Below are 24,812 nucleotides of genomic sequence, written 5' to 3' on the forward strand. Positions count from 1 at the left end.
GGTAAGTTCAAAAATATCATTGTACGCTAATATAAAAAACATAGAAATGTATATATACATTTGAGCAAGGCCGTGTAAGGCTGAAACGCGTTGGTGGGGTGAAGTCTTGAAATAAATAAGGCTTGAAAAACGATATCCTGATTGTGCCGCCTCCTTTGTCTTCAAAAATTGCTAGGGTCAGGATCCGACCCCTAGGCAGAGCACACACTGCTGAGCGCGTCCATATGGCTGAGGGATCACTTTGTATGCAGATATATATATATATATATAGTTATTTATATATAAATATAGTTAAAAAAGTAAATGTTAAAATGATTAACTTGCAACATTAATATAATCTGTAATTATGTATGTTTAAATAATATTTAAAATCTATATAAACATATACTTATTTGAACACATATGTATGTGTATGTACACATATATAAAGCAAAACTATAATTGAAAGTATTAATTTTAATTCATATTATGATTTTTTATTATTTTACATTTAATAACAAGTATATATGTATATATGTGTGCGTGTGCATGTATATACAAATGTATGTATATACATATATATATTTATAACATAATAGTAGCTAAACTGCGGTATTGCCCAAATAACATAGTGCACATTCTTTTCTCGTTTTTATTTTATTCTTTCTTTATTGAATCACTTTTTGTGTCTCCTTATATTGTAAATAGAGCAAATACTGTCTGTAGCTAACACGTTTCACTCTCACTGCGCTTTGAATGCTTAGGAATAATACTTCTTTCTCTCTGAGTTATTTAAAGAAGATGTTAATCTTTCAAGCCCATAAGACAAATTTGAGTTTTTTCATAAAATAGATACTCAGAGAGAAAGAAAAAATATTCATAAGCCCTGAAGAAGGGCAGTGAGTGAATGATGAACTATCAATGAACTATTTTTATTCTCACACCGGCTGTGGTCATCTGACAGTGCAATATTATGCCACCTGTGATCAATACGTAACCGAAACTGGTAAGAGTATGCAGTGCCTTGTGTATTGAAGAATAAAGCTGGGAGTTTCCTGTAATTGGGCTCGGTACCTTCTTTTCTCTGTGTTTAATAACGGGGTTACTCCATCTACTGAAGCTGCCCTGCAGGGTCAGGAGCTCCCGTTTCGGAGGATGCTTATCTAATGGATTGTAGGAGAATGGCATGTTTGTCTCCAGACAAGTAAGGGATTATCCTGATATTTTGCAATGTGGAGGTTAGCAAGGAAACGTGGGAGGGGGAGTGCATCTTCTCATGACTCTTTCAAGTTACCCTCGTCCTTCAAACTGATACTGATCATGTGGGCACTGAGCACAAGGAGGAATCTAATTTATTGCAACTATCAGTCACAGATAGCGATGGAGGAATATTCTCAAGCAGGGTACAAAGCAAAGTCCAGTCCTTTTTCTCTCCAACATAGAAGCAGCAACTGCAGGACAACCCAGCAAAGCAACCCAGCAAAGGGCAAGTACTCCTCCTGAAAGCTCTCCAGCTCTTCCTCGTGGCAGAGTCTTCTCTTTATCCAAAAGTGTTCTAAAAATGTGGGGTTATAGGCCCAATATGTATACCACTTTTGGCCTTTGAAGTGGGCATACTTCAAAGGATAGTCTTTGTAGTGCACAGGTCCTGCCTTACCCTGTCCTTGCTCCAGACACAATACAGAGGGCTAGAGACAGCATTGTGGGAGGACAGACGGAGCCCTATTCAAGTGTCAGTTACAACTCCTCCCACTACTCTTGCTCAGCAAGGCCCATCAGCTTGGTGATGGGCAAACAGGAAATGCAGGGCACACCTCAGCTCCCTTTGTGTGAATGGCTCTATGGCAGGATTTTTAAATATTGTAATAAGAATCAGGAAAGTCAACAACCTGTGAACTTCGGGGAGTGCTCACTTGATAACCCTTTTAAAGGGCTATTTATATGTCTGAAACTAATGTCTGAAATTATTATTGTAATCTAGTAGATTGGTGTATATAGATGTTTTTAGATCGTGTTACCAGAAGATGAATTTGTTTTTATATGCATGTACGCTTTTATGATTTTACTACTTGAAATCAAATAAAGCTCGTTTTGATTAATTGAATAGTGAATGCACCAACTGTCCAACTGTCTAAACCATACTTGGATTCTACAGGTAGGCAGAGGTAAAATGTAGTATTACCACTCCAGTCGGTGCAACAGTAGGGAAAGCGTTGGTCTCAGGAGAGGGACAATTTACTATTCCTACTCCAGCTGATACAACATTAGGGAAAACGGGCTCAGGAGTGATAAAAGTTACTATTCTCACTCTGGTCTTTGCAGCAGTAAGGAAAGTGCTTCACTTCAACCACATACCATATTTTAATACATGTATTCATTGAAAGAATATATAAACTATTAATTTAAAAATTATATATATTTTTATATGTATATTAAAAACAAACAATGAATTAATTGAATGATTCAAAAAATGTAAATCATTAATATCAAATAAAACATTCCAATAATTGATTATTTAATCAAATTCCCACACTATATTCCCACATACCTAGCAGTCCAAATAAAAAATAAAAAAAGGGTAAACATAATTAAAATTTTAAGGAATAAATACAATAATTATTAATACATGATTAATTAATTATTACTTAAATAACTTTGCAACCTATCCCCCTAAAAACACAACGCACACCTAGGGGTCGATTACGATGTCATCCGGAAAGGCTCTGAACCGGATTTGTGTCTGCCGAAACTGATTCAGAACCTGTCTTTCTGACCAAATTGGAAAGCTTTCTGAACAACTGATTACGATGCTCGGAAAGCGTTCAGACTTTTCGAGTCGGTTCCAGATGACATTCGGAGGAACATTTGGAGCCAACTTGTATAGGTCTACAGACTGCATTTCAGACCGAGCGATTACGATGTCAGATTTGGACAGCCTTTCAGAATATGTTGTTTAGACATGGATCGACTTTCGGAATCTGACTTTGGGGGCCCATAGCAGACCTCCCTTTCCCTGGAGCCTTCCAAATGGGGCCCGTGGGGGTACCTAATGGACCCCCTTTCAGGCCATGCACAGTGTGGCAGGCACCAACAGGTGCCCACCACAGAGTGCCTGATTTTCCCCAGTCACCCCTTATTCAATGGGAGCCTGTGTATTCATTGGATCACAGGATCCCATTGAAGTCAACGGGAGTCCAACTGAATTGTATTCTGAACAATCGTAATCGGTTGGTCGGGCTTCTCGAATCCGATTCAGTCAGAAACCATTTCGAGACCAATTCAGTCGGAATGCTTTCTGAACGACATGATAATAGACCCCTTAATATACAACATAAAATATATATTTATTAAAACATTTACATAATTATAAATAAATGACATGTTTTAATTAAGGTAAATAATTACAGATGATGTGATATTCGCTTAATTACCTTTGAACTATATACCCGCACAAACCCAACAACCTGCACCTAAATTATAACTTAAAAATATAATTGCACAATTTACATAACAAATTATCAATTAGCTAATTAAGGAAAAAAAAATATTATCTAACCAACTTCACACCAGAACAACCCCAACAACTTGCACCAAAAATGTAACTTAAAACAATATTGATACAATATACATAATTATCAATAAAATAGTTATTATAAAGTACACATTCATTATTCATTAATTATGCTTAATTAATTTACTGCCCTGTACCTCAACAAACCTCACAACCAATGAAACTACTGCATCACAATATTTCTGTGAAACGATATTAAAAACTCCTATTAGTGTTACTCGATATTAATGACTCAAGATTTTGTCCAAATACCTCTAGCCTAATTTATCCATTTGAATGAACTGTGGTGAAAATTTTGTGCCTGTTTTAAGTGATTCAGTGTAAGGCTTCTCTAGCAACTTCTCCACCAAGTTCACATATGCTTGAAATCTTTGGTTTTCGTATTTTTTTCTTTAGTCCCTCAACTAATCTTAATGTTAAATGTTTTTATAAAGCACACTGTTACTCAGAGGTGTCCTGGCCTAGCTTCAAAGAATCAGGAAAAAGAGGGAGGGGCCTAGTTGCTGAATAGACATGTTTTCAGATCCTTTCTGAATGCGAGCAGGCCAGCAGCAGAACAAATGAAGAGAGGCAGCTCATTCCATCCCTTGGCTGTGCAAATGACAAACATCTTCTTCCCCCATTCGATTTTTTTAATCTATGAACAATCAATGTTTTTGTGCCTGAAGACCGGGGAGTTCTATTGGGTATGTACTAACAATTACTCTTTACTCTTTCAGCAATTCATTGCCTTTCTTGAAAGATTCCTCCCACTCTTTTTGTAAATTTTGCCACCCACCTCAAACTTTACAACCTGTCAATGAATTCACTTCATGGTGACTCACTTTCTCCACAGGCGTGTTCGCCAACAGAAGCTGGGATAAACAGACAGCCACAAATCTTCTCAAGTCAGGAATGCATTAAACAGAATTTTAGATTCTGGCCTGCTGATCTTGCCAACATTACGGTCAATTGATTAGTTCCATCTGATTCGAAAATGTGAATAAGTACTTGTAGCCAGCCTGCAGGGTGTACATATAAATATGCCTATTTAGTTACCTACAAATTTGTTAGAAAAACTGTGAAACCTATAGCAATAGTTTACGATGGAGCATGGATCACAAAAATCTGCATGTTTAGAGTTCTCACAGTTTTGCATGAATAAACCTGGAAATCTGGGTCCTTTGCAAATTTCTAGGTGTAATCCTTGGAAACATATATAAATTCCAATAAACAAAGTTGAAAAAACAATCCAAGTGTATATTTGTAGCATAGTTCATGCCTGCACATGGAGAAATTCCTTTCTGTGTGGAAAATTACACTTTTTTTCTCCATTTGAAAAATATATTTCTTGTGCGGAGAGCGGAGACCCATACTGCAACCATCAATTGTGATCGCATGACCGTCTCCACTGTCCTTGACATTAGTAAATCTGCAACGGTTTCGAGTGTGGCATGGGATTGGGAAATATTTGTTATAATTCACAAACAAGTTTTTAGGTGGGTGCGCACAAACTTTTAGAACCTTTCCACCAACCAGCATGAAGATTTTTGCGATAAACAGATCCTTCAAAATCTTGTTTGTGGGAAATTGGAGTCACAGGCAAGGTTTTGCAACATTGACAAACTTTGCGACTGCCCCAAAATGCCATTTCTTTTCAAATTTGTACAACCATATCGCATTGAAATATTTATTTTGCAAACCCTGATTCCCCTTTTAACTTTTTACAGAGCAGCTTCTATATGATGATCATGTCAATTCGTTAAAAATGCAGGTTTCCAATTTTAGATCAATGAAACTGTTTTTTATTCTCAAAAATATACTCTTGATCCTCAGTGACTCGAGATTGGGAATAAATTTAGCACTGCCGGCAATTTGACAGCCCCCGAATTCCTAGAACCCTAAACACACATCATGCCTTTTTCTTTGGTCGAAGCTCGATTGTGTGCATTTGCAATGATACAAGCCATATTTTGGGAGCCCAAACTCTTCCGATATCCCAAGGGAACACTTCACCTCTCTCCTTCAGCAAATAGCTCAATCATCTCTCTCCAATATAGAAAGAGACAGAGGAGAAGACACAGTGCCTATCAATCTCCTTCCCCCGTTGATGGAGCTTCTTCTGACCACAACAGAGAACTACTGTCCTGTAGCTCAAGACAGAGCTCAGGGAGTCAGGGAAGTTAGTGGGATGTGACCTACAGCATCATTAATAATTTAGGGCCAGATGTAGCTCACCAAATACCGGTCGGTAAAGGCCGATTTCGGCTGTTACCGACCAGTATTTGGTTTGTGACATGTACGGGGCCTGAAATGTACTGATTCGGTAAATTTACTGATTCAGTAAATTTACCGATTCGGTCAAATACCGAATCGGTAAATTTACCGAATCGTTAAATCTACATGTAGGTGGCACTGAAAACAGTGCCACAGGTCCTTTAGAATTCGTTACTTACCATCAATTACTATATGATGGTAAATAACGAATTCCTGTGTACATGCACATCTGTGCATGTACACCTGTGCCATGTGGCACACATACATGCCCGAAGGGCATGTATGTGTGTCACATGGCACACAAGCCTGAATCAGGGGTGCTACAGGATGTCAAAGTGACACCCTGTCCCCCTTGTCAATTCAGTAATTTTACCGAATCGGTATTTACCGAATATTGCCGAATAATTAATTTATTCTGTAAATATACCTACATAGCACTTACCGATTTGTAAATACCGAATCGGTACAATTCGGTATTTACCAATCGATGAATACTAATTACCTACATCGGGCCCTTAGTCTCTTTTTTAGAGTATATGGAGACCATGGAAGCCTGTACTGTGGGAGGACATGGGTGGTCCTGGAACACCATCTTTCCTTTAAGCAACTTCTCTCAAGAAAGGGGGAGAATTAATAGGCAAGGAATTTTCAAACACCATTTTAGAACTTTCGTGTTTACAGACACTCTGCATCGGCAAAAAAAGACAGAGGATGTTGTCAATTCCACTCTTCCCTCCCACCTTGGATTACCAGGATGTGAACGCGGGAAATAACTATTGTGGACCTGATTCACAAAGGTAGGCTTACACTTTTGTGTGAGTTTACTATCTTTTTGCAGGTCGCAAACTACGAATAAATAGTATGTTTATGATTGCAGCGGCGTAAAACTTACTCATAACTCATGGTTTGGGAATAGCAAAAAAATATAAAGTGTAAGTTTGCCTAAATAAATCAAGCTGTGTAGTGTTCTGCTTTGACCACTCTCTAATACTTACAGCTATAACCCAGTTTGAGGCCATATCAGGGAAGGGCACTTTTTTGTAGTTCCTACTAATCTGTAGGATCTGCATGTTTGTGGAGAACATAAACTTTGGATGAGGTGCTTAGACTTATTCCATGCACCCCGCTGTAAGTTTTGTCCTAGAGACCAGCTGGATCACAGTGCCACCATAAGCACCCGCTAACCTAAAAAAAGAGTGAATGGTTTCTGGCAATCACTGAACATGACTACCCTGACACCTCAGGGATCGTGGTAACAGATCTAGAACCTCTTTGCCCAATCACTCGTGCACTCTTGTGAATACACAATAAGACGTTTTCAATATATTTTTGAAGCAACATTATTGTTGTGTAGAAGACATATGCTGCAATAATCAGTAGACAGAAGCATATGCAAGTGATTATGAGCACTGAAAGAGTAAATAGCAGATACAGTTCTATCATGGTGCTAAAACAGTGTTTATATGCAGCCATATAAGACAATGTGGCAATCAGACGTACTCCTACTATTCAATCCCTACTCTACTTGTGTCTAGAGTGTATGCAGGTGTTTAGCCAAGAAACCCAACACGGAATTATTCAATCCCATTGCCTGGCAGGAAAGAATGTAGGACCCCTTCTTGATCACAAGCTGGACACCGCTCTTGGCTATGTTAGGCAGCTGCTTGGTAGAGCATCAGTATGCAGGGACCTCTCGACTTCATCTGAAGTGTCTTCTCTGCTAACACCCAGAAATGCTTCTTCATTTATAATGAAAAGCATCCTTGCGATGTACATGCAGATTAGGGCTGTCATGGGTGTGCAGATAGCCCTGTCGCCCTGAGGATAAAAATAGACCGGTATTTGTACTGTGTGCGTAAGGGCCCTGTACTCATTGTACCAGGCATCATGATAATGTTGCGTGAAGCCAGATGTGTAAGCACAGTGGTTTCAGAGAAAGTAACTCAACATTGTCACACATGCAAATATATGCAAAAGGTCACAGTGGGAATGTTATTGTGCAGAAAGAGGACAACGTAAGAACATGTGCAGCGTTGTTATGTGGGGTTAACCCAGACACAAAACACCACTACTAAACTTTGGTGTGACCTGAAGGAAATGCAGATGTTCTTTACCAATGCTTGGACTCTAGTAAAAATGAGATGTTATAAATATATCATACTGTGAAAGACAACTGATCTGGGGAGTTTGGCTATGAACCTGGGGCTGATCAGTAAAGTAAAGCAAGTATCCTTGTGCAAAAGATGTCCCAAAGCGTCTGGCATCAATCTTTTGCCTACAGGTACAGTAGTAAGAGATATATAGCTACTCACAGACTCAATACATTCGACATGCTGGTTAATCAGAAGTTACGCAGTTAACAATTAACAGATCCAAGATGTATATACCTGTTTTGGGATTAATCTAGAGTGAAACTGTTATGCAGTAAAGTAATACCAGAAAGGTATTTAATATAGCAGCAATATATCGTTCACTAATCATGATGTAGATCTAACCTCTGGAATACCGAAGTTTAAAAATGGCATTTGCAGATCTGGGTTTATACCTAGTCAAGATACAAATTGCTTTAAGGTGGGCAAAATTCTCTGTACCTAGGTTTGTTAGTTGGCTGTGTAGCTTGAGCAGTGGTTGACGTCTATTCTTACACCAGTGCCTAGATGTGTCATAGGAATGCCGAGATTTAGCCGCAGTGAGTCCTGCAGTAATGTTTCCCTCTCACCTGAAATTCATTGAGTATTTGTTGTATCTTAATGAACCAAATTCTAAAACCAATTCAGAACAATGTCAGGATCAATCGCTCCTTTTTCAGGATCAATGAAAGACTTAAGCATTTCTACATTGTATTACAAAATAAATAATGTATTATATATGTAACATTTTATCAGCAAGAATTATCCACTCCGTCTCCCCAAAATCATAACACTTTCTTAAATATGTTCACTATGTACCCTCCTAGAAAAACTTGTGAGATGTTCATGCTCTGAAACTCATTATTTAGAGCATGATACACCCTACCAAAATGGACTCGTGAAATTTTCTTTCTGCATTTCTCTGTTGCACCTTTTCAGGGTGTAGTCGTCTGCTGTAGAAAACCGCAATAAATAAAACAAGTGAGGCCTTTAAACCACAAATGATAATCCTGTTTATTTTTGTTCACGTTTAGCTATTAAACTACGTTAGTCTGAAGTTTAACGCAAGGCTGGTTGTTGTTACTAAAATAAAAGCATGACATGGTGCCCTCTTTTGTCGCAAAGTTGTTTCCAAATTCTACATCACAATGTGTCAACACAACCCCAATGGCTGGAGACCTGACATTATCTGTAAGCCGTGTCTAGTCCTGTATTGTGCAGTGAAATCTTTTGACTACGATTTATATTCAGTATTTACTGAGCCATCAACCCCATTTGCTGCTTGTGTCTTTCAGGATTACACAGTCTGGAAAAACTTATTTTCCAAGTCCTCTTTCATCTTAAGTGACATCAAGGCAAGACAAGACATGCTAGTGCACAGCCACGTGCTCTTTATTCATTAGATGCACACAGTGGGTGCTTGCAGGCCCTGCACAGCAGAATTTACATTTTCTCTACCAATAAACATGCTTGAGTATGTGATGGGTTATGTGGTTGTTAGAAGGAGGATAGGGCAATTCATTCCTAAACAAGCAGAGCGGGGATGGGACACTCACATATTTCTGGGATTCTGTCTGCTTTCATGTGCTTACCTGAGCTTCTCCTCTTCATCATCATAGAATTATTGGAACGTGTTCTGCATAAACCAGTAGCAGTCTAATGTCTGCATCTTGCAGCGGATAGCAGGTGAATGGACACAGTTAATGCTCAACATAGTACACCACACACAAAAGCACACAAATGTGACACATTAAATATGTGCAAACAAAAGGTAGCAGTTAGGTCGCGGAAAACTTTTCATTACGTATTGGAGTATTTTGAGTAATTTTGGTAATTACGCATTACTTCGTAATGCGAAATTACCAATTTCGGGGTCCCAGGCAGGGGGGAAGTGAGAGTTGTTCCTGTAACTGATAATAGGGCGCAGGACCTCGCCAAAGAGGGAAGGGCTACCCTTGGAAGCATTACGGGTCAAGCACAGTCACCACCCAATACCCCGATTGGTTTTAACTCGCAACCAGCGGAGGTGGCTGTATCGCCTACCACGCTGGCTATTACAACTAGCCCGCGAGATCCTGACCCCCCCCTCAGTTACCGCACCATCCCCCCCTGGTGGGCCAGGACCACCACCACAAGGTCCAGGGCTGAGAATTCTCTCCTGGAATGTGGCGGGGATCACAAATAAGGCAGATACACCAGACTGGGATCTCCTGATAAATGGTAGTGACATCTTCCTTTTTCAGGAGACATGGGCGAGGGAACCCCAGTCTAGAAGGGGGTTCGAAATTTTCGAAATTCCAGCAAAGTGGAACGGGAGGAGGAGGCCCTCGGGAGGCCTGGCGATCTGGGTAGCGAGCCACATTAGGTGTCAGGCGGAAAAGATGGACACACTTTCGCAGGACATCCAGTGCGTGCTGCTTAGATGGCCTGGTAGAACAACATGGGCCATTGTCAACGTTTACTCGCGCCCAGTCGCCGCGCCCAATGAATCCCCCACCCTAGATGAATTGTCATCCTTCCTAGGTCAATTGTCAGGCGACCATAAGATAGTGATGGGAGGGGACTTCAATTGCCACTTCGAACCTCTAGAAGGTCTAAAGGAGGGTGCTCTCACCGCTGAGGACGACTATTGGGGAGTCCCACCCTCGTCTTCACCTCACCCCAAAGCCTGGTCCCCCTTGGCAGTACAGCTTATGTCCCTTACCTTGAACTTCGCAATGAGGGCTTGCAATGGGCGTACCCCATCCGATACCCCCTCATTGTGTACTTTCAATAGAAAGGACCATGAGTCAAGGCTGGATTATATATTAATAGATATCACCATGTGGCCCAAAGTTCACGACTTCAGGGTGCTACCAAGGACAGATAGTGACCACAATGCCCTTCAACTGGAGATCCAGCATCCAGTTCCCCTAGAAGGGTCGCCCACTACTGCTTGCGGAGACGACCAGGGGGACATGCTTCTCTCCACAAACAGGCGCCGTGTTAAATGGGGAAAGCTGCTTAACACAGAAGATGCTATAAACAAGTTATATGGCCTAGCACTCCCCAGGTTCAAGGAAGTGGATGCTCTCATAAATCAACCGGACCCCCTGATTATAATGAGAGACTAGCTAAAATTCACCAGGATCTAGTGAGGGACCTTGCAGAGGTTTTTCATCCGGTGGTGCAATCACGAAGGAAAAAGACTCGTACCCCGACTTGGTATACCTCCTCCTGTAGGAAAATCAAGTCCGAGTTAATCGCTACCATCAAAGAGGGCTCTGATAAGGCTAAGGTTGCAGATCTCAGGAGGGAGTATAAAGTAGCAATGGCCAACGCAAGGGCAGAGTGGGATTGGAACCATTGGCATGACCTGTCTGAAGCCCTAAAAGCTAAAGACTCTAGGAAGTTTTGGGCCCTGGTAAATAACGGGACGGGGGAACTCAAATCCGCAGTAGAACCTAACATCGCCTCCTCTGTCTGGGAGGCCCATTTTGGGGCACTTTACCAAGATACTATTCTATGGCCTGATGGAGTGGTGGTTGAGCCCCCCTGTTCCTCGGATATGGCCCTGGAATTTTCCCTAGGTGAGGTGGTGACTGCAATGGAGCGCCTAGCGCTGGGAAAGGCGCCGGGGTTGGATAAGTTACCGGGGGATCTCTTTAGACACCACCCTGACATTTGGGGCCCGTACCTTCTTATCCTTTTTAACGCCATCTTAGGAGGTATGGCGGTCCCCTGCTCTTGGCTGGGGGCAGAGATTGTGTCGATATACAAGAAAGGGTCTCCTCTGCTCCCGGCCAATTACAGGCTGATTAGCCTTATAGATGTTCCCCAAAAGCTTTTTGCACGCCTCATCCTGAACCATCTGTTAGACTGGGTGGAGGATAATGATATCATGAGCCCCCTGCAGGCTGGCTTTAGAAAAAACACGTCGACCATGGATCAGATTTTCCGCCTCGTCCTCCTTTACTGAAAGACGGTGAGGTTAGAGGGGGGAAGGCTGTACATGGTCTTCGTGGATCTGAGGTCAGCCTTTGACCTAGTCCCGCGCAGGAAACTCTGGGAGGTTATGGAAAAGCTAGGAGTACCCCCCCAGTTACTCAGTATCATAACCAGGCTGCACGAGAACAATTATACGCAGGTCAGGTGCGGGAGGGATGGCAACCTTTCGTCCAGGTTCCCTGTCCGTCGAGCAGTGAGGCAGGGTTGTGTCCTGGCACCGACCCTGTTCTGTCTCTTCATTAACAACGTTATATCACATCTAGAAAACGTTAAGGACAATGACGCTCCATATTTGGCAGGCAGGAGGGTTCTGGCAATCATGTTTGCCGATGATACCCTCCTGCTTTTCAAATCCCCCATGGGGATCCAGAGGATTCTGGATGGATTTGGTCTCTTCTGTAGACAACATGGTCTGGAGGTGAATACGAGAAGACCAAATTCATGATTTTTAATCCACCAAACAAAGCCAGGCCCAATCCCACCCTGGGCACTGTTAGCCTTGAGAGGGTTCCTACCTTCATATATCTGGGGGTAACACTACAGGAAAATCTATCATGGGACCGTCAGATAGCAAGATCAAGGGTTAAATTGTCCCAGCTGTCGGGCGCAATTCTGAAGGTGGCCAATACTTCCACCTTTAAGCCCATAAGCCCGGCCCTTGAAACCTATAGGACTCAAGCCAAGGCAGCGGCCATGTATGGGAGTGAGCTATGGGGGTACAAAGCAGGCCAAGATCTGGCGAGAGTGGAAAACAGCTTTCTTAGGCGCCTATTAGCTCTTCCACGAGGCACACCACTCCTGCCATTGAGATTAGACATGGGTCTTCCCCCTATTGCTGAGGAGCTTGTGTCAAAGCCAGTGAAGTTTTGGCACAGGCTTTGGTCCACAAACGAATTACACCACTACAGGCAGGACCTTATCCATGTCATGAGCCTGAACCGCAATAGTAAAATCCCCTGGCTTGCTTTCGTAAAAAATGAATTGCTCATTAGGAACCTATCTGAGCTATGGGAGGATCCCGTGCGAGGCTGCCAAAGGATCTCACGTAAAGCCTTGACCCAAATTTATAAAGACAGGAGCCTTTCACTTTTTATGAATGCTCAAAATAGCGGCACCCTTACTGCGCGATTCCTGGAATCCAAAAATTCTTATGTATTTGAATCTTTTATGGATTTTATTTTCCCTATCATGGCGAGGAAATTGTTTGTACAATGGAGGTTAGGCACACTCCCCACCAAAGAATTCACCCATAAATGGACCAAGGGGGGTGATAAAATGTGTCCATGCTGTAACATCCATGAGGAAGATGACCTCCACATCATGTTTGTGTGATCTGCCTATTACAGACCCAGAAAATATTGGATAGCGCCGCTCTGTAGAAACCTGGGGTTCAGAAAGTACTCACAGGCGTTTAGAGTAATGAAAACCAGCACTTTGGGTCACATTGTGTTCGCCATATCCAAATTTCTAATGGCAGTATGGCTAATCAGAAAGAAAAAAGCCCTCTAAACCATGGATACTGTTATGACACTTCCTATTCCTCGCTGGACGAGAAGAGAATTTTATACAATGTATTTTCTTAAAAATGTATTTTAAATGTATGTATTGTGTTTTGTATTGTATCTTTTATGGTCTATATGGCCGAAATAAAGAATTTTTGGATTGGATTGGAAAATTACTTAATTACTCCAGCTTGAGTAATTTGGAGTAATGTGTGGCAAAAATCTTACTGCAGGAGTACAGGAACAATGAACTAAGAGAGAGCGAACTGCTGCTTATGTCCGCTAGCCTTTAGGGCTATTTTCTTCCACAGGCTCATTTTGAACACAAGGGTGCATTTTTCAATAACAAATTGTGCTAAATGCTGGTTTGCACTTCTCAATTACATGTAATTGTGAGTAATTTTGCAATAATTGCAAGTATTACGCTAGAGAGAATTACGCCAGTTAAGCCCACCCTAAGCAACAGACTCAGGCCAAGGGCCATTTTGGCTCACTGAAACTGGAAGAATTTACTATGCACATACTTGGAGGCTCACATTATGCATGTGCGCCATTCATGCTTCCACAGTACATGGGTCTGTGGCTGTTGTGATGCCTTGATGGCTGCTGTATGCGATGCACAGATGCTATAGCCTGTAAGGTAGCTCAGTGAGTTAACACATTTGCTGTAGAACTCTTACTGGAAATGGCAGGTGCTAAGTAAGAAGGAAATGAGCTGGTTAATGTAAGTTTTATGTGGAAAATGATTCAGTCACTTCTGGTGGAGTTTTGTGCTAGGTCAAATTTGTGAGTAGGAGGTGTTTTCAAAGCACAGACAAGAAAATTTATAGTTTCATCACATAAGGAATATTTAAAAGAAATTAACATATGTATTTATAATGTATCTTGATAGTTTGCATGTGACTTTGAAATGCTGCATGAATGATGCATTTCGAAAATGGTCAGTGTTTGCTATAATGGGTAGCAGGCAACAAATCAAAGGGAGTAGGAGGCACTTAAGAGGGAGCCGATGAGCATCTGAGAGGGGAGCAGGGAAGACCTGTAGAGTGAGGAGGAAAGAACTTTGTTAGAAATTGGGTTTATGGTTGGCAGAGGTATGCACCCTATCCAAGCAGGAGCAACAATGCTAGTCAGGGTAAGTCACAGACACACCCTAAATGAACCTGGGCTCACCCTCTGGTAGCTCGGCACAGAGTAGTCAGGCTTAACTTAAGAGGCAATCTGTAAAGTATTTGTGCTAAACTTCAAAAAGTGAAGCAGTGAAAATGCCACAAATAGACTGCAGACCAGGTTAGGAAAATAGAACTCGATTAAATAAAAAAAAAAACAAGACCAAAATGACAAAAATCCAATAAGTAGAAAATTAGATATGAATTTTTAAAGAATAAACAGGAAAATAGCACTCAGAAGCAGTAATCCCTTATGTGCATTATCTGGTCACTTCAGATCATGACAAAGTCAATATTTCAGGTCAACCACGATGGAGCACAGGCTGGATACATGGATCCAGTTAGGCCAGCTGAACAAAAGTACCTTGAGCTGGGATATGTTGCCATCGAAGACAATGTGGGTTGCAGCTGAAGCAATTCGTCGGTGTCGAGCCACGCAGTGGAGGAAATGCGTTGATATTCTTCACACAACAGCGGCCATGCGTCAGTTCCAAGTGTGATACGCTGGTTCCACATGCGATGTACTGCTACTGTTCCTGCAGCAGAGGATACACCGATTCCCAGTGCGATCTGCTGGTTCCGAATGCGATGTGCCAGGTTTGATCCACGCAACAGTATTGATGAGCCAGTTCTGATCCACACAACAGCGCTGATGCACCGGTTCCGGGGAGGATGTGTGGGTTCGGCTGAAGCAAGCATATTGGGCTTACATTCCAAGGGTCCAGGACTGGTGTTGCACCACTAAGCAGGGCAGACTAACAGATGGCAGAGTCCAGGTGCAGAAGCAGAAGGACAGCAAGTGTTTTATGTCCGAGAGACTTCAGATCAGGAGGGAAGCCTCCCTTCTTGCCTGCCCTAGACTCACTACAAAGGGGGATGCAGCCCTTTGTGTGTGGACAGGAAATAGCCCATTCTAGTTTAAGTGTGAGGCTGTGCCCAGCTCCTCCCTCCCTTCTCCATTGTCCAGAGACATCACACTCAAAAAGTCTATCTCTTTTCATTTGGAAGTTACACTTAAAAAATATAATGAGGTAAACACAATGTCATCCAATTGTAGAGATAATCCCTGCAGTAGTGAAACATTACTTTGAGAGGTTTTCACAACCAAGACATGCAAAAGTTAAAAGTACATGCACTAACTCTTAAATAAATTGCACCCTGTCCTATGGGTTATCCAGGGCCAACATTAGGGGTGACTTATATGTATAAAAAGGGAGGGTTTATGCCTGGAAAGAGGTTTAGTTTACCTGGTCGACATGGCAGTGTAAACTGCACACAAGCTCTGCAGTGGCAGGCCTTAGGCATGGTGCAAGGACTACTTAAGTGGCTGGTACAATCAGTGCTGCAATCCCACTAGTAGCATTTTCATTTACAGAACCTTGGTACAAGGTGTTCCATTTTACTTGAGACTTACAAGTAGATTAAATATGTTAATTGAGGATGGACCAATTATGCCATGATTTGTTGAGGAAGCATAAGCACTTTAGCACTGGTCAGCAATGGTAAAGTGTGCAGAGTCCTAAAGCCAGCAAAAAGACATCAGAAAACTGTGGAAGGTAGGCAAAAATTTGAGGGGAAGATCACCCTAAGGCTGTCTAATGCATTTCATATAAGGACAGGAAAGATCCTTCTAAGAAGGAAGGAAGCACTGAAGAGAGAGCATGAAGTACCTAAGGGGGAGGAGGAAGCACATAAGAGAGAGGATGAAACACCGAGTAGGGAGAAAAAAGCACTTTAGTTCGAGAAGGTAAAACCTGAGAGGGGAGCATGGAAGCAATGGATGGGGAACAGGAAAGCACTCAAAGTAGGAGGCAGGAAAGATCCTGAGACAGCACACAAGTACATAAATGGAAATGTAAGCATAAGAGTCACTATGAAAAAAGTATGAGTGGGAGGTAGCCGGGTGAGTAATATGCCTATGAGGCTAAAGTAGTCGGCGATAAGGGATCAGTGAATTGGTGCCCTATCAGAGGCTGGACAAAATGTGAGAGTGGGTGAGCATGGGAGTCAAGGGTGAGCCTAGGAGAAACAAAATGTGATTGTGCTACTTTGATTGTGTGGCATGAGTTGTATTTTCTATTCTTCCCACTCTATTCTTTCCACTCTATTCTTTCTCCTTGTGCTGTTCTCTGCATGACCACACCTCTACTGCTGCTCTCTGGATGCTCACCCCTCCACTGCTGCTCTCTGCATCATCAAGTGTCTACTGTTGCTCTCTTCATGACCACACCTCTACTGCTGCTCACTGCGTAAACAAACTCTACTGCTGCTCGCTGCTTCACTTTCAAACAGTACTACAGCACGAGTCCAGACTATAGGGAACGTGACCTCTTTTTACACACACCTATTCTTTCCCCTGAGAGTGGATGAGGATTCCCCTGGTCCTTATGAAATCCCTAGTTCGGCTTGGACAATATAGGGCATGAAACATATCGACCCCCTGCACACTTTACATAGCATCCTGAGCCTGAGCTGAAGTAGGTATAATTTTCCTTCCTCAAAATGACTTTCTAGTCGGTTTTACTACTCATAGCACAGAAACCCAGCGAATAAATAATTTTCAGAGAATCCTGTAGCTATTTTTAAATCACACTCACGTTCTCCCACCTCTACTCACTAAACGCACACCCCAACACTATCTTTCAGCTTCACGTGGCAACCAGCAAAGATCTCTGGCACAGAGCCCCCATGCAGGGCCCGTTAAGTATTGCAGCACCGGCCCAACGAGGAGCTGCTCTATGATGAAGCATGACACCCTTCGGGTGTGTGAGGGCCCTTGCTCCTAATTGGAGCTAGTCCTTCTTTACTACATTTTCCTCTTCCAAAATACTTGGTTTCATCTAATAGATCCCGCTTTCTTTTCCTGTTTCCCCTCATTCCACTTAGGAACAGCATACCCTTCTCTCTTCATAAAGATGCCAAAAGGTGCCTGCTGCAAGGTGCAGGAATCAACAGGGGCACCTGGCCTCCAACCGGAGGCCGTGCACCAAAGGTGGCTCTGCTGGGGCCCCAGACACGCTTTTTGACATGGTTTCCATGTCAGACAGGCCAGCATGGAAACCATGACGGAAACCGTGCATTGTAATCTCAAGGGCGTAAAGATGCGCCCTTGAGATTACTGGCCAGCTTCCGACTGGCAGACTGGCCAACGGGCTCTCCAAGCCGTCAAAAACCAGCCGGAATGACAGGCTGGTTTCCTTTCTGACCACCTCCATCATAAGGAGGCAGTCTGAAAGGAAAGCACGCTGCCCATTACGATACTGCCATGAAAGCTTCGACCGCAGGTAGGAGTCTTTACGGGCTGCATTGTAATTGCCCCATAGTTTTTTTGTTTGGCTAGTTCTATCAACATTTTACAAAATGCTTTTCCATTTCATTGACCCTTTTTTACGTCAATGTAAAGACAGTACGCAGGCTCTCTCTCGGGGCTAAATACACAATATCTTTGTGATGGTTTGGGAAACAACAGACATGTTAGGACTATGAAGTTCCCTTGCTTGGCTGTGCAGGTCATCTGTGTTTTGTCATTCCCTTCTGTAGATACTTAGGGCCTTACTTATGTGGCCTTGTGACAGTTTTGTGCTGTTGTTGCTTCACTTTTTGTGACGTTTCAGTGGCGTAAAACATGCCTGTTGTTGCGCCATATTTACAAAGTGATGCGTCACTTTGTGAACCCCTGCTCTACATTATACCTGAGTCAGGTAAAATGTATGCCGGGGGGGCATTCCCACGCAAGTAAACCTCATAGAAGTGGAGCAGTGAAATCTATGAGATTTCACTGCACCACTTCTAGGACGCAAATGTATCAAAACCTTATGCCTGACTCAGGCAGGCGTAAGGGTGACACTGTGCTATATCCATAGCTCTCCCCCTCCATTGCTGGAGTTGCGTCACGCTTCTGACACAACTCCAGCAATGCGTCATTTTTGCACCAACAGATATGTCTGTAAAATGGATGTATCTGTCATTCCTTGCGATATGATGCATTATACAGTAAATATGACGCATCCATCATGTCGCAAGGAGGGAACAATGAAAAGTGACGCATCAGTGTTTTCACACAGCGATTAATTACTTTTCATAAATGAGGCCCTTACAGTTCAGAAGCTGTGGCCTATGCATTTTCAGTCAGGTGTGTCTTCTATTAATGCAGTGGTTGCAGCCCTGAAAGAGACGTCCGCCCTCCGCCTTCTCTAACAAACTACCCTGCAATAAATTTGCAGAATTACTGCAAATGTACAGCAACCATGCCCTCTTTCTTGTACATTATCGAGTACAATGTAGTAAATATGTTGTTGATTAATTTGCTTTTTTGTGTCTATAGTGGCACAGTGGATGAAAAACTATTGGTTGGAACACTACCCAGAGTGATTGACAGTGGTTAGACTATTTGCAAGCACCCTTCTCATCACCTTATGTGTGTCGTATGTAACTCCCTAGGTGGCCAAGTGTATGTCACGATATTGGTCTCTTCCTCACTATACCACAGGATCCAAGCCATACCTCCATAACAAGGTCTCATAACAAGGCTGAAACTGGTCTGGGTTGCTTGTGTTCTCTTCTGGAGGGACTTCTCCTAGCAGTTCAAAATGGACGGTTCCCATGAGTAGCAGGGTCTGTGCTGATTTGAATAAAAAGGCCCTCTGCCTAGAGTCGTACATTGTATGGATAATGATTGGTTGCAAAAAAATCACCATGACTGCAAGCATTCCTCCCATCACTTTTTGTGTATGAATGGAAATTAGCATTTGCAAGTATAACTTATGTGCACAAGTCAACAAACATACACCTGCATGGATTCTCAACAAAGTGTTGCTAAAAGATACACTGAAATCAGATCCAATGTAGCAATTCTTCTTTTGAAACGTGGTGATGATGATAGTCTGATAAAGTCTGATAAAGTTTAATAACAATGTGTCTATATGTCTAAGCAGGATCACTTTCTGCTAAAGTAATAACCATAGCGTATCATTTAATTGAAATACCTTGAGAATAATACGAAGGAGTTTGGTCCAAAAATGCAACTTTGAATGTGCGTTTCATTTCTGGCAGTGATGTACGATCTGATTGTCTGTATGCATTTTTTATTTATTGAAACAGGTTATTTGGTGTCACTTCTTTGATTCAGACAGACTGCTCCGTCCCGTGGAAGATCATAACGAACCCAACCCTCAAGTGGTACCACCACGCCAACCCCATTGTTCTCTTGGTGATGTACTACACACTGGCCACTCTGATTCGTCTTTGGCTACAAGAACCTATTGTAAGTGAGCTATATACATATTTATATTTTTTTCATTTGTATTGTAAAACCACAGGAAAGGCACATTTGCTGTTTCTGAACTTGGGAAATCATTTTATGATGTAATTTGGTACACAGAATAAAGACATTGTTGTTTTCCAAATAGGAAGGAATATATGACATAATTGATTTACACATGGTAATGCAATTTCAGCAAAATTGTAAATGAATAAATATTTAAGTTTTTGCACAAAAAGACTTGTGCAAACTTGACTGCAGTCCTATCATTGTATCCTCGATGTGCAGGTTTAAAACTGCTTATTCGACCTGTCAAAAAATACTTTTTGACAGGCCTAAACCTTACTTTTAAATATTAAAATGTCACCCCTAAGTAGGCCATAAGGCAGTGTGCATGGTATGCAAAAGTAGGATGTTTAAAAGTTTAATGTTCAACATATCCTTACAGTAAAAAGGCCTCAAAAGCTATTTTTATGTAGCAGGGTTGGTTGTTACATTGGGATATGCTATTAAATTTAATAATGTTGTCTCCGGCTAGGAAACATGTGCCAATTCCATTCTTGGACTTTCTCAAGTACTTTGTCAGTTTTGTAATAAATATTTTGAAAAAGATACTCTTAGAAAGTAATGTTTTACCTGACTACATGTTCTGGAACCCCATTTGAATGAGGTCCAACTGTCATGTGGCAGCTGAATAACCCACTTGTTAAGGCAGAAAAACTGTTTCCTGAGCAGAAAAATGTCTTGGGTGCAGGGAGGTATCCTATTCCTCCTGCAGGATGACCATCTGGGCTGTGTGCAGGAACGTCATTAACTTCAAAGAGGACATACCTCTGGGGTGGGCACTAGGGCCGTAGTTGGCTGAGTTTTGGCCACTTCGCATTACGCTTGCAATGTGGAGTTCTGGCCAAATTCTGCCAACTGCTGTTTGGCAGAGTTATTCTTGCATGCAGAGCACAAGTGCAATTTGACATTCCCTAGCATGGTTTTCGGTCGCTAGGAGGGTACATGGCAAAATTTCTCCAACATGGGAGGTTACGGGAGGTTGCAACTGCTCACGGTCAGAAAGCTGGCGCTCCAGTAGAAAATCTACTTGAGCTGCAGAAAATCAACTCAAGAAGCTGCACCCTCTGGCATGCCATGTGGTGCCATTCACGCTCATTTTTCAGTGCAGAAAGAGCTCCCAGTGCTAAATCATAGCACGAGCAAACCGACATGTCTATTTCTGCCCATTCATGGAATTCCAAATAATCTTACTGAGTGTTTTTGTGACTCTGTGAGTTCCACCCAGACCAAGTGGGTACACAAGCTCTGCACAAGAGTACATGGATTTCATCGTCTTGGATCTGGGCAGATAGGGATACTGTGGTATTGTTTGCAGTAGGGCACACAGGAACTGCTACAAATCTAGATAAGGTTAACCCTGGGAACCTTTGCCCTATTGGGAAGGGAGGGGGCAGTAGTCAGCCACCACAAGCAAGTGCCAAGGAATAAATGTGGCACCCACTGAGTATCCTCTTCAGAACCCTGCTGGACCTGTTGGACTGCATCTTCTGTTGAGACCTGTGAGGAGACTCAAAAGGCTGCATCTTCTCCTACTTGTAACCAGGACAAAGAAGTAGACTCCAAGGGTCAGTTGGAAGACCTCCTGTTAAGCTACAAGGACACATCAAGCAGCTGGAAGCCATTTTTCTGAAGAGCCCAGGTATTCATTTCAAACTGGACCTGACTTGGACCCTATATGGGGCTTCTGCCTGTGTGAGTCTTTAATCCCAAGTGGTGTTCCTGAGGTCCTGGGACCATTGGCTGTGTAATTGTGTACGTCTCCTAACATCCAGAGAAACCTGTGACTTAGACACTTTTTGGCTCCTAAAACCTTTGGAGGACTGGAAAAACCCTATTAAGTCAATCTGATAAAGGGGGGTTGTTGCTGGGCCAAAGATTTACGTTGTTCCAGCTCAGAGCTTATATGCAATGGAAATTCTATTTCATTGAGATGTCGCAAAGAGGGTATCTGGCCTTGTGGATTGGCTTTAGCTTGCAGCCTTTGCTCACTGGAGAAGTGACTGAATTAGAATGTATAAATCTTAAGCAGCAAGGGACCTCACTTGGAAGCACATTTTGAATTTGCCCTGCTCAGAGCTTTACCCCAAAATACAAAGGCTTCACCAAAACCTTTATTTTATGGATGTCCACAGCCTGTGCCTGGCCTCACTAAGGATTGTTGACTTCTATTCCAGAGACCAAGTCAGAAGGTAAAAGGTCCAACCAGGCCGAACCAGGTTTCTGTATCTGACATTTGCTTCATCACAATCCACCTCAAATTGTGCCTAGGTCCAGGTCAATTGCAACCAGATGACCACAGTTGTTCCTCAATGCTTTTTGGGATTTTTCTCAAACTGAAATTGTAAAAATTAATCTTTTCCGTTCCTTTAATTGGATTTTTATCATTTCCATTTTATTCATTAAAGTATTCTCTATTTTATAAACTGAAGTGGGATTTTTATTTTGTCCTATATTGGATTACACATTTTCTTCGGTTTAGCCAATCTGCTCTTTGCCGTAGCTATCAGGGTTTGAGATCAGGTTTGAAATACTGAAACCTTACCTGGACGTAACAAGAATAGTGACATAAATTACTTGTGGTGGACTACCATCCACTTCCATAGAAGGTGCCAACTTCACATGAGTATAAGCAGAAGCATTTGAGATCACATTAGTCTTGACATTTTTATTATCAATTGTTGTGTACTTCTTGCAATATTAAATATTCACTTCTGTTTTTTACTGTTCAGTATGAGTGAGCATTGTTCTCGCTCTATTGGTAAATGTTTGCTGTCTTCCTTTCTCTTGAGCTTCAGAACTCGCTCTTGTCCCTGCTACTTGATATAATCAGTATGAAAGAGATTAATATGAGGTGAGAACATATAAATGAGACTACTTCCTTTATGTTCACATATTTAACCACATATTCACTAGGAGTTTTAGCCTGTCTTGTCACAGTGTATAGCCATGCAGTGGCTTTAACAATAGATCACACTAGTTGTGGTCCTCACAGTAGATCAATTATAGATGTATTGCTTTTGCTTTGCATTTGATAAACTCTCATCTATTACTCCCTGAGCATCCATCTGCCTGTGTTACTACTTTATTTGACAGTCTTAAAAGTACCATTGCATGCAATTTGTGTGAGCTTACCAACAGAATGTGCAATGTCAGTAGCTTAGGCATATGCAATGTTCAGAAGTAGAGAACCCATCAATTGTTCTGTGCCACAAATGTGTAAGCCTCACCATATAGCAATATCCCTTAAAGGATCTCATACCTTCATGTTTGATGCTTTTATTGGGAATATCAAACAAAAATGATGTCCACTATCTCAGTGAGACCCTAAAAGACTCCACTCAGGGCACACATTAGGTCAGAATCTTAACCCTTAGCTAGACTTATAAATATCGATTTTTTTAATAGTGCTGATATAGCATAAATCAAATACAGAGACTGCTATCGTTTTGCTGTAGGGCATGTACCCCTTGGTTTCATCTTAATCCTAGAACTTCCATCAACCCTGAAGACTTCCACGAACCTTGCCAAATTTCTGCAGTGGTACGTCGGGCTTCCAGGCAGGTAGTCCACAAACCTGGAATTTAAGACCGAAGATCTAAGATTTATGGCTGTAGAAGTAACATTTTGAGGGATTAAGTTATATATATGACTGAAACACTTTTGGGGAACTGGGTTTTCAGTATTTGCTTCAATAATTAGTATTTCTCCAACTTTTGGAGTGTGGGTCGGGTACAGGGACCAGGTTGGTCTTACTGAAAAGTTACTTTCTTAGTCCAACACAAAGAGTTCCGTTCACATTGAAGGAGGCTGCGAGGAGAAGGCGGAGCGTCGCTGTGGTACAAAGAGCTGGATGAGCATTACAGATTGTAGTTGCTGTAGCTTTGAGTTGGAATTTGTCCCAAGCTGTTGTTGTAGCGCAAAGTGCATGCCTTGCATTGCTGGTCACCATGGTCACCATGGACTGTCATTGTCAGCACAAGGATCAGGTTTCATCGGAGCTTCACGTTGGTAGTCATCCCTGGCGTCAGAGTTTTGGCATGAACAGGCCCGTTTGAGGTCGCAAGGAGCCCAAACGTCAGGATTTTCACTTTCATTCAGGAAAGGTACACTCTGATGCCAGCTAAGGGCCCAGGCCCTGGAGAGGGGGAGGCATGTCTTGGGGATCAAGCAGTCAGCCTAGCAGAGGCCAGCATGCTCAGGCATATTCAGCTGGAGGTCCAAGAACATCCAGTTGCAGTAGGTCAGTTGGACTGCGACAAGGAAACCTCTGAAGGTTGTTGTGTCCCTGTAGCTCACAAAGGAGGTCAGCTAACTGGGTGGTTAGCCTGTGATTAATATACGCAGGTCCAATCTTCCTTCCTAGACAGTACAACAGTCCTTCAAGCAGCAGAACAGTCATCTGGCAACAGGGCAGTCCCTCTTCTGTAACTTCCACTGGTCCTTGAGTGTTATGAAGTATGGCTCTTGAGGTCCAATAGTTATAATTGGTGCCAGCCTTTATGTGAGGAGACACCCTCCACATCTGATTCTGGTACGTTCTTCCCATTCCCATTCCCATTCCCCGTGTCAAGGCTCCAAACTGTCAGGGGGTAAGAAAAACCAGGACAGGTCTGTTGTCATGTTCCTTTGTGTGTGCTGGAAGCACTTTGAACGTTGAGTTCCACGGCCCGTCCACAGCATTCTGTCCACAGCTAAGCCCCTTTGTGTCACTGTCTGGAAGCAATACACAACCCCAATAACAGAGCCACTCACAGTCATGTGAACGAGTATACTGGCAGATAGCACAATGACTGGGACAAGAAAATGACTACGTAATGAAAGTGGCATTTTCAGAATTATTGCTTAAAAAACACATTTACCAATAAAGATGTCTTTAAATTACAATTTTGTTTT

At 42.3% G+C, this 24,812-nt stretch overlaps 1 protein-coding gene across 1 annotated transcript in view; it reads left to right on the forward strand.

Moving 5' to 3' along the window:
• PIEZO2 (piezo type mechanosensitive ion channel component 2) overlaps positions 1-24,812 on the forward strand; it is a 1,150,823-nt gene that overhangs the window by 680,897 nt on the left and 445,114 nt on the right. The window contains exon 8 of the mRNA XM_086964934.1: positions 19,694-19,856. Within this exon, the coding sequence (XP_086821060.1) occupies positions 19,694-19,856 (163 nt within the window). The remainder of the gene's footprint in view (positions 1-19,693; positions 19,857-24,812) is intronic.

Source organism: Lissotriton vulgaris, chromosome 4_1 (genome assembly GCF_964263255.1).
Source record: "Lissotriton vulgaris chromosome 4_1, aLisVul1.2, whole genome shotgun sequence".
Taxonomy (NCBI): domain Eukaryota; kingdom Metazoa; phylum Chordata; class Amphibia; order Caudata; family Salamandridae; genus Lissotriton; species Lissotriton vulgaris.